This window comes from Elephantulus edwardii, unplaced genomic scaffold (genome assembly GCF_000299155.1).
Source record: "Elephantulus edwardii isolate Elephantulus edwardi_28Jun2011 unplaced genomic scaffold, EleEdw1.0 scaffold00045, whole genome shotgun sequence".
NCBI classification, from domain to species: domain Eukaryota; kingdom Metazoa; phylum Chordata; class Mammalia; order Macroscelidea; family Macroscelididae; genus Elephantulus; species Elephantulus edwardii.
Genome location: NW_006399795.1, coordinates 11,319,868 through 11,331,288, shown reverse-complemented (window position 1 = coordinate 11,331,288; position 11,421 = coordinate 11,319,868). Strand labels below are relative to the sequence as shown.

General features: G+C 40.4%; 1 protein-coding gene across 1 annotated transcript in view; it reads left to right on the top strand.

The window, feature by feature from the left end:
- The window catches only part of LOC102872943 (UPF0723 protein C11orf83 homolog), a 20,710-nt gene extending 15,008 nt beyond the window's left edge, over positions 1-5,702 (top strand). Inside the window, exon 2 of the mRNA XM_006885921.1 lies at positions 5,537-5,702. Coding sequence (XP_006885983.1) covers positions 5,537-5,702 — 166 coding nt within the window. The remainder of the gene's footprint in view (positions 1-5,536) is intronic.
- The last annotated feature ends 5,719 nt before the right edge of the window (positions 5,703-11,421 follow it).

The window sequence follows — 11,421 nt, the reverse complement described above, 5'->3', positions numbered from 1 at the left end:
GAGGCATAACAAACAACTGAGAAGACCATGGCCTGGATCAGGTGCACCTTAGTCTTTCAATAGACACCATTGCTCTTTAGCACTCTGAAGCAATCTCACTGCAGATTTTCCCCGTGCAACTCAACTTTCGGGGTGTTAATTGTGTCTCTGAGCAAGGTGAAATAATTTACAGCTTCATTCCTTTCTCCATCTATCATGATGCTACCTGTTAGCCTGATGATGAGGAATTTTGTTTTCTTGATGTTGAGATGCAATCCATATTGAAGGCTGCAATCTTTGATCTTCTGTAGCAAGTGCTTCAAGTTCTCCTCACTTTCAGCAAGGAAGGCAGTGTCAGCTGCATAACACAGGTTGTTGATGAGTCATCCTTCAATTCTGATACAACAGTCTTCTTCATAAATTCCAGCTTCTCAAATGATCTATATACTATATAGATTAAAAAGATATGGAGAAAGGATCCATCACTGAAGCACTCATTTCTTGATTTCAAACTCATGCAGGTGTTCCCTTGCTCTGTTCAGGGAACAGCTTCTTGGTGTAAGTTGAGGTTTCTCATGAGCATAATCAAGTTTTCTCAAATTCCCATTCATCTCAGTGTTAGCCACAAATTGTTTGCGATCCACAAAGTCAGTCAAATGCCTTTGCATAGTTTATAAAGTGCACATAGACATCCTTCTGGTACTCTCTGCTTTCAGCCAAGAACCATGAACATTGGCATCCCTAATATCACAGCCTCTTTTAAATCTGGTTGGTTTGTATTTCTGGCAGTTCTCTGTCAATGTACTATTCTGATCATTTTTTTTTGCTTTTTATTGTTGTGGTTGTTGTTATTATCACATGCCAATGAGTTGACCACAACTCATAGTGACTCTATTCACAATAGCTCTGAACCCCACTCTATCCTGAGCCAATCTCACTGTCTTTAAGACAGCTACTTCATTACCCCAGTTATTGTGTCAATCCATCTCATCCAGGGTCCTCTTCTCCTGTGTTGTCCCTCGACCCTTCCAAGCATGATGTCCTTCTCCAGATACTGGCCCCTCCTGGTTACATGTCCAAAGTATGTGAAATGGAGTCTCAAAATCCTTGCCTCCAAGGAGCAGATTGGTTTCACTCTCTTCAGGACAGAACTGTTAGTTCCCTTGGCAGTCCATGGTATGTTCAATACTCTCCTCCAGCACTACAACTCAAAGGCACCAATTTTTCGACTACCATCTTGGTCATTGTCCAGCTCTCTGATGCATAACAAGTAATTGCGAAAATCATGGCCTGGATCAGATGCACTTAGTCTCTAGACTGACATCCTTGCTTTTCAGCACTCTGGAGAGGTCCATGACAACAGATTTTCCTAATACAATTCATCTTTTGATTTCCTGGCTGCTGCTGCCAAGAGTGTTGATTGTGGAACCAAGGAAGCTGAAATTTGTAACACCCTCAATCTCATTTCTGTCTATTATGATGCTGTCAGTGAGTCCAGTGGTAAGAATCTTCATTTTCTTGATGTTGAGCTTCAATACATCTTGGAAGCTACAGGCCTTGATCCTTTGCAGCAAATGCTTCAGATCATACTCAGTTTCAGTAAGTAAGGTTGTATAATCTGCAAAACAGTTTGCTTTAGTCTTCCTCCAATCCTGATGACACATTCCACCTGATATTATAGTCTAGCCTCTCAAATGATCTATTCTGCAAATAGGTTGAAAAGGTATGGATACAGGACCCATCTTTGACATGCTCCTTTCATAATTTTGAACCATGTTTCCTTGCTCTGTTATGATGACTGCCTCTTGGTCCAAGTATAGGTTTCACATGAGCACAATCAGGTGTTCTGGGATTCCTATTCTTCTCAAGGTTCACCACAATTTGTTGTGATCCAGGCAGTCAAATGCCTTTACACAGTCAATAAAACACAGATAACATTCCTCTGGTACTCTATGCTTTCAGCCAAGATCCATTTGAGTTTGGCAATGATGGTCTCTAGTACCATGGCCTCTTTCTAAACATGGCTTATATTTCTGGTTGTTCTGTTGATATTTTTCTAGTGTCTTTTGGATAATCTTCAGCAGAATTTTGCTTGCATATGATATCAGTGATATCATTTTGTAATTCCCACACTCTGTTGGATCACCTTGATTGGGAATGGGAATGTAATATTAAGCCTTGAATAATTTCCACATTCTGATAGATCCTCCTTTTTTTGGAAATGGGAATAAATATGTATCTCTTCCAGTCAATTGGCCAGATAGCTGTTTTCTAGATTTTTTTTTTTTTTGCACAAACTGGCAAGCATGTCCAAGCGTCTTGGCCTGCATCTGTTTGTTGAAATATATCAGTTGGTGTTCCATCAATTCCCGGGGCCTTATTTTTTTGCCAATAACTTCAGAACAGCTTTAATTTCTTCCTTTATTACCATTGGATTGTGATCATATGCTACTTTCTTAATTGAGTCTGTGTTAGCGAATTCTTTTTGGTACACTGATTTTGTGTATTCATCTTATTTTGAATCCAAAGGAGGGTCAGTGATGAGTCAGTCTCAATTCAATGGGCATCAATAAGTGATATAAACATTAAAAACCAAATGCAGAGTAAAATGACTGGAATAACATGCAGAACACATAGGAGATGTCCCACCTGTCTCCTGTGGGTAGGCAAGTAATATTTCTCTTTTCTCAGGCTGCAAATTTCTGGGCTGGAGGGCCACAATATCGCATGCTTGTTTGAAAATCATAGTGTGAAACAGTCATTGCTACCCAAGCTTCTGAAGGGATGGAGAGAAAGAGTGACTCTTCAGGGAAAGCCTTACAGGGGACACTGAAGAATGTCCAAGAACCAGGGTCTAACCAGATTAATGCCCCATTGGGAGGCATCTGGAGTCTGTGAACAGCTTTTGAGCTGCTTAAATGCCTTCATGGAGGTTAATATGCAGGATTGGAACATAAGGAAATACATAAAGCTAATAGATACAGATATGGTCAAAGTTTTATGTAGCCTATACAGAAGTCTGAACTCTGCCTAAGGTAAAAAAAAACAACAAAAACTCTAAGCTTTAGAATAGAAATTTGCTCATTGTCAGGATAAAATGGCATTGTGGAGGTGCATTTTTCAAGATTTTAAGTTCTTCCTGCCCTCATTGAGATTTCAAGATGATAAATTTCCAGCTCTTTGAATGTTCAGGCCAGTATGTACAGACAGTGACAGTTTTTCTTGATCCAAGACTGACCCCCCCTTGAACTAGAATGTGGAATTATTATGCATATTATTTGATAAAAGGTATTAACTTTTAATAAAGCAGATGTCATAAAAGTTTAAGTGCTTTTGTTACTGTGTTCCTGGGAGTCTTTCCAATGCTATATAGTCAACTCCAAAAATGAAATTGCCTTCTATGAAGTACAATGGTCAGAGAATTTTCAGAGGTGACCCTAAGAGGAGAAGATTATCAGAGGCTTTATCTACCCCAAGTAAATCTCATGAGAGTAAATTGCCCATCTTGCTCCTGTGAAGGAGCTGCTGGAAGACGTGAACCACAGACTTTGCGTTGATAGTACAATTCCTTACCATTAAGCCACCAGAGCTCACTGGTGCTTCGCTATCAAAATAGTAGTTGCTATGAACACTGGTGTACAAATCTCCACTTGTTCTTCAGTTCTCATTTTCTTGGGACATATTCCAAGCACTGGAGTAAATGGGTCATAGGGAATTTCTATGTTCAGCTTTTTGAGGAAGCACCAAACTGTCTTCCAGAGTGACTGTACCATTTTAAAATCCCACCAGCAATGCATAAGAATTCCTATCTCACTGCATCCTCTCAAACATTATTACTTGCTGTCTTGTTAAACTTTGCCACTGCTACTGGAGTGAGATGGTATCTCATTGTGGTTTTCACTTGCATCTCTCTTATTGCCAGTGATTTTGAACATTTCTTCATGTGCAATGTTCATAGTAGTGTTATTCACCATCACAAGAACATGGAAACAGCCCAGAGTTACAACTGCAATAGAATGGGTTGAGAAATTATGGTGTATTCACACAATAGAACACTATGCAGAACACAGAACAATGATTTTTTAAATTACTACCTAATTTGGGAGGGATTGGAAAACATTATGCTGAGTTAACTAATTCAGTTCCTTAAGGACAGATACTGTATAAAACCATTATTATAGAATGAGTATGAGGATCCAAGGGGAAGGGAGGGAGGAAGCAGAGGGATAAAGATGGCGGGCAGGGGCGAAGGGTTAATCACAGGGTTGTAAAATTCGAGGGGTAGGGTCGGGTGAAAGAAATGGGAAAGACACAGTGTGAAAAAAAATACATTCAAAACTTTGTAAATAAGCCAGTATAACAGGAAAAAAAAAATAGTTGCTGTCCTGAAATCTTTTCAGAAACTAAATTTAACTTACATCATCTTCGGCCTTTAATTTTCACTGTTAGGGAAGATTTTTTGACAAACACTTTTCAAGTATTTATTAAAGAAACATACTGAGTTTCAGCAAGTTTGCTTTCTCTGATCCTAATCCATCTTACTTCATTTCTCTTCACCTTTTTAAGATGTTAAACATAATCTCAGTAAATAAATAAACCACCGTATGGAAGTCATTATCTATGCCATAGGCATAGTGTGATAAAAATAATACAAAATGAGTGGCTTTAAAGACAGAGTAGTATTGTCTCATAATTCTGGAAACCAAAAATCTGAATTCAAGCCACAGGCAGGACCATGCTTTCTAATCACACTGGGGGAGGATCTGTTCTTGTCTCTCTCAGCCTCTGGTAAATCCAGCTCCTTGTCTTATTGATGCTAAGGATACAGTGGGTTCCTGTGTATCTTGTCCTCTTTTAAGGGACTCCAGCCACAGAGGTGTAGGACTCATCCGACTTGGCAATGACGCTTTTTGCCAAACAAGGTCACCGTTAAAGGTATCCTGGTTAGGACTTCAACATCTCTTATTATGGGTGATTCTAATCCCTAACAGCAGTTGTTGCCTCCTGCAGACTAATTAGGACTGAGGCTACACAAACAGCTGGAAAGAGGGACATCTGGTGACAGCGGCTACAGTTGAGTTGAGCTGCTAACCCAAACCACACGACTCCAGTGATTCAAATCCAACAAGGGCTCCTCAGAAGAATGAATGAAAGCCTCAGAAACTCGATAGATGGTTGCTATGAGTTGGAACCGGCTCAGCAGGAGTGAGTTTCTGTTGTTCTTTCTGTAGTTTGTATTTATGGATGGCTTAGTGGTAAGGAGTTATGTTGTCAAGCCAAAGGTCTGAGGTTCAAATCCACTAGCTGCTCTCTGGAGATAGATGGACAGTCTCCTCCGGTGTAATTTACTGCCTCTGAAAATACACTAGAGAGTCAATTATGGATCAGTTCTGATTCAATAGAACATAATAACAGGCAATAATGGCGTGTAGCGGGGCAGCAGGGAGCAGAGGTATCCAAGCTGGGATCTGGGTTTGAATCTCTAACTAAGCGCGTCTCACCTGGGTGGTTGTAGACGTAGCCTGTAACCTCTCTAAGTTTTTATTTCCTCATTCAGAAGCAGCCATCCCAGTCCTGTTGCTTCTCTGTGGGATGGTGGGAATGAGCAGATGCTTCTTAAGAGACTCATAAAGTACCTGGCAAAGCATCTGCTGAATAGCTGGCACCGAGAGCAGGTGCCAAGATCCAAGTGCTTGCTACGCTGGCTGCTGGCAGACCACTGATGTCCTGCCCAGGGCATGGCCGGCATGTGCTAAACTGTTCTCTGACCTTTCCTTACTGAACTACTCTCTTCCCTTCACCTCCAAATATTCTTCCTCTTCTTCTATAATAAAAAGACATCTTCACCATTTTTTCTTTCCATCAAGGAGATACAGCTATCAAATCTTCTGGCACGCTGCCTTGGATATTTTCATTCTTCTGGCAGAAATTGTTCCTTTTCCCACCACTGAATAAAAGAGCTTTCTTTACATTGCCTGGTTTTTTTATCATTTCATTTTACAGACTTTATAAAAAGTTCTTTGTTTCTAACGTACATCATAATGATTCTTTCATTCATTCTTGAACAAAGGTATATCCACACACACAGAGCAGGTGACTGGAGTTATATTTTCATGTTCTTTTCATCTAAAGACTCTTTTTCCTTTTAAACTTGTCTTATGCACTAACCACTACCCCCTACAGGTAACTGATGTTAGTAACTTGGTTCGTTTCCTTAGCCACTGTCGTTATCTTAACACACTTACACTCTACGCCTTTTCTGTGCCTGTATGATGGCATCTGTGATTATGCATATACACTGCTTTGGAGTCGTTCCAAAATTAGGTGAGTTCTAAACCTAGTTACTTCTGAGTTAGAAAAACCACAAAGGCACACACACAGAGGAAGCCAGGTAGCAAGGAATGCCAAGAATCACCAAGGAACGCCTGGGGCTGCGGACAAGAAATGATTCTCTCATAGTTGTGATGCATTTTGTTGGACTTCTCACTTCCAGAGCCAGGGGAAAATCAGTGGCAGTTCTTTAAAGTCAACCATTTGTGAAATGATAGCACTAGCAATCCAAGACATGTACATATGTTACTACCTACACATAGAGCAATTGCTAATTCTTCTTTCAGAGTCTATAACAGGCACTGGAAACTAATGTAAGGAGCTCTGGTGGAGCAGTCTGTAAAGGGCCAGGTGCTTAGCCAAAAGGTCAGTGGTTCAAATGCATGGAAGAAAGATGAGAATTTCCCTCATGTAAAGATTGAAGAAAGAAAGCTCTATGGTCGCTAGGAGTTGAATTGATTAGAGGGCAGAAGATTTTGTTTTCAGTTTGGACACTACAGCACTTGTTGTAAGGGCCCTGCTGGTATTGTCTGTTCACTGTTGGGCTGTTGATTGATTGAATAAACAGTAGTGAAAATCCACCAGTTGTTCCTTGGGGAGAAGATGGGCAAGCTCCTTCAGTTAAGATTTACAGTTTTGGAGCTGGCTCAATGGTAATAGGTTTGGTTTTGAGCACGACTTAACACTGCTGCTTTTGTTAGTTCTCCCTGAGTTAGCCCCTGACTCCTGGCGACCTCACATACAACAGAACAAAACCCTGCCTTATCCTGTATCATCTCCATGATTGGCACAGATTGAACCACTATGATCCAGAGGAGATTCACCAGCTGGTCGCATAAGTAGAGCCCCAAGCCTTTTCCCCTAGTCATTCTAAGTCTAGAAATCTGGTTAGCACACCCTCATGCAATCTTTGCAACAAGATTGTTGTTGTATTATTGCAAATGTTAATTTAATTTTATTCATTCTAAGTTGTTGTAGCATATATTAATTGCCAACTAATCAAGTAGATTATGACTCACAGCAACTCTTTGTACAACAGAAAGAATCTTGTTCGGTCCTCCACCAATTTCACACTGCCTAATGTGCATAAGCCAATTGTCTCAGTCTCTGCATTAGTACATCTCCTTGATGGGCTTCCTCTTCTTTGATACTCCTTTACTTTCTCAATAATAATGCCATTTCCCAAGAGGTGGTCCCACCCGATAGATAACATGCCCAAAGTATATAAGAATAAGGCCACTTATCCTTGTTTTTTAGGAACATTCTGGCTTCAATTTCCCCCAAGAAAATTTTTTTGCTCTTCTGACAATTCATGTCATAGCATTCTTGGCCTACCTCACAATTCAAAGGGATAAATTTTTCTTCAGTTTTCCCTCATTCACTGTCCAACTTTTTAATGCGCAGAAGTGAAAAGGATATGACTTGTATCGGGAACACCTTAGTCTTTACAGTGATTTCCTTACTCAGCATTTTCAAGCAGTCCTTTACCAAAATGCAATTGTTGTTGTTATTGTTATGTGCTGTTGAGTCATTTGCAACTCATAGCGACCCTATGTACAACAGCCCTAAACTCTGCTATGTCCTGTGCCAATTGCACTGTCTCTGACACTCCCATCCTGATTACCCCAGTCACTGAATCAATCCACCTCATAGAGGGCCTTCCCCTCCTGCGTTGTCCCTCCACCCTCCCACGCATGTTGTCCTTCTCCAAGGACCAGTCTCCTTACATCATGTCAAAAGTATGTTAGGTGAAGCCTCAGAATCCTTGCCTCCAAGGGGATACCCGGTATAACCCCTTCCAGGATTAATCTGTTTGTTTTCCTAGCAGTCCATGGTACCCTCAATACTCTTCTCCAGCACCACAGCTCAAAGGAATCAATTCTCCTTCTATCCTCCTTGGTCATTGTCCAACTCTCTGATGCATAACGAGTGATTGCAAAGACCATGGCCTGTATCAGATGCACCTTAGTCTCCAGAGAGACACCATTGCTCTTCAATACTTTGGAGAGGTCCCTAACAGCAGACTTTTCCATTCCAATATGTCTTTTAATTTCCTGGCTAGTGGTGCCAAGAGTGTTGACTGTGGAGCCAAGCAAACTAAAGCTGTGAACAATCTCAATCTCTTCACCATCCATCCTGATGCTGCCAATTGGCCCAGTGGTGAGAATCTTTGTCTTCTTGACATTGAGCCTCAATCCATATTGGAGGCTGCAGTCCTTGACCCTCTGCAGAAAGTGCTTCAGGTCCTTCTCAGTTTCAGCAAGCAAGGTTGTGTCATCTGCATAACGTAATTGTTCATAGATCTTCCACCAATCTTGACCCCACATTTCTCTTCATAGAGCCCAGCCTCCCGGATAATCTGTTCTGCATACAGGTTGAAAAGGTATAGAGATAGGATGCATCCCTGGCATACGCGCTTCCCAATTTTGAACCATGCAGTGTTCCCTTGCTTTGTTCTGACGACTGCCTCCTGGTCCAAGTATAGGTATCTCATTAGAATGATCAAGTGTTCTGGTATTTCCATTCTTCTCAGAGTCAGCCACAGTTTGTTATGATCCACACAGTCAAACACCTTTGCATAGTCAATGAAACACGGCTATACATTCTCTGGTATTCCCTGCCTTAAGCTAAGATCCATCTAACATCAGCTACAATATCCCTAGTACCATGATCCCTTCTAAACCCAGTCTGGACTTCTGGTAGTTCTCTGCTGATGAGCTATTCCAGTCGTTTTTGGGTAATCTTCAGTAGAATCTTGTTTGCATGTGAAATCAATGGGATTGTTCCATAGTTTCCACACTCTGTTGGGTCACCTTTCTTTGGGATATGAACAAATAAAGATCTCTTCCAGTCAGTTGGCCAAGTGGTTGTTCTCCAGATTTCTTGGCACAACTTGGTGAGCACGTCCATGGCAGCATCTGTTAGCTGAAATAAGTTAATTGGCATACCATCTATTCCTGGGGCCTTATTGTTTGCTATTTCCTTCAGAGGAGCCTGCACTTCTTCTGTCATCACCATAGGCTCTTGCTCATATGTTGTTTCATGAAATTCTTCTGTGTCTGCCAATTCCTTTCAATACAGTGACTCAGTGTGTTCTTTCCATCTTCTTTTAATACTTCCTGGATCATTTAATATTCTGCGGAAAGCATCCTTGATTATAGCGACTCGAGGTTTGAATTTGTTCTTCAGTTTCTTGAGCTTAAGAAATGCTGAGCGAGTTCAACCCTTCTGATTTTCTGACTCCAACTCCTTGCACATTTCATTGTAATATTTTACTTTGTCATCCCGTGCTGCCTTCTGAAATCTTCTATTCAACTCTTTAGTATCTTGAATTCTTCCTTGTGCTTTGGCTTCTCTCTGCTCCAAAATGTAATATGTTCTTTTATTTCTTAATTAGTTTTCCCATGACTGTAAAATCAAAACCTTTGTAAGTGGATATCATATTATGGAAATAGAGTTACAAAGAGGCTGTTGTTTTGTACCATCAAGTCAAAACTGACCCACAGCTGATTTTCACAAGCAGTAAATCACATGGAATGTGATTGCCCATATTTCTGTATGAAGCAGTTGGTGGATTTGAATTGCCTACCTTTATGATGGTAATGAAATTCCTTACCACTAAACCACCAGTGCTTCCTCAGATGCATAGCAGGTGCTGGTAGGTGACCACAAATACCGTGGCTTGGATCAAGTGCACCTCAATATTTAAGCCGACATCATGAATCTTTAGGACTTTGGAGAAATCCATTATAGCTGACTTCCCCAAAGCTGTGTATCTCCGGATCTCCTAAGTACTGGTACCAAGGGTGTTGATTGTGAATCCAAGTAAGATGAAATTGTTGACAATTACAATTTTTTCTCTGTCTATTATGATGTTGCCTGTTGGTCTAGTGGCTAGAATTTTGTTTCCTTGATATTAAGATGTAATCCATACTGAAAATTTCAGTTCTCAGTCTTCTGCATTAAGCACCTCAAGTCTTCCTTGCTTTCAGCAAGCAAGATTGTGTCATCAACATAACACAGGTTATTGATGAGTCTTTGTCCAATCCTGACGCCACATTTTTCATAAAATCCACTTTCTTAAATTATTTGTCAGCATACATATTTAATAGTTATGAAGAAAGGATATAATGGGTGTTTTTTGTGGTTTGTTTTTTTTGTTGTTGTTGGTTTTGTTTTTGTTTTTGTTTTTGTTTTTTTTTTTTTGCACACTCTTCTTAATTTTAAACCACGTAGTGTCCCTTGATCTGTTCAGACAAAAACTTCTTGGTGTAGGTCTAAGTACAGATTTTGTATAAGCATAATTAGGTGTTTTGGGATTTCCCTTCTTCTCAATGTTAGCTATACTGTGCTATTATCCACACAGTCAAATGCTTTTCCATAATCAATTTAGCATAAAATAGAGATTCTTCTGGTATTCTCTGTTTTCACGGAGGATACATCTGACATCAGCAATAATATCCTGGTGCTATGGCCTTTTCTAAGCCTAGCTTGAGGAATTATTCTAAATTTTTCACTTGATTTTTTATTTAACTTTCACCACAACAACTACAAGTTGTTGTTGTTGTCGTCCTTGTTAGGTGCCAATGAACCAAACAACTCATAGTGACCCTCTGAACAACAGATCTGAAGCCCGTCCTGTCCTGTGCCATCCTCACACTTCCTGACACACGAGAGCCCATTGCAGCAGTCGCTGTGTCAATCCACCTGGTCTAGGGTTGTCTTCTCCTTCGCTGACCCTCCACCATTCCAGCGTCATGTCCCTCTCCAAGGAATAGTCAGCCCCTCCTTGCAACATGCCCATGATTATGTCTTTCTTTTACCTTTTTACCAGAATAGTTGTTTGTATGTGGTTTTGAGTCAACCTTGACTCATTGCAATGCTAAATACAGGAGAGTAGAATTTCCCTATAGAGTTTCCAAACCTGCAGTTTTTATATGGACAGATAATTTGTATTTTAAATGAATTATCTACAAAACAGGCCTATATGAAGAATTATGCGACTTCAGGATTGAAGTGATATTCAACCTGGATTTTGCAAATGATACAACTTTACTGGCTCAAAGTGAGGAAGATGTAAAGCACTTACCAAAGAATATCAAAGACTGTAGT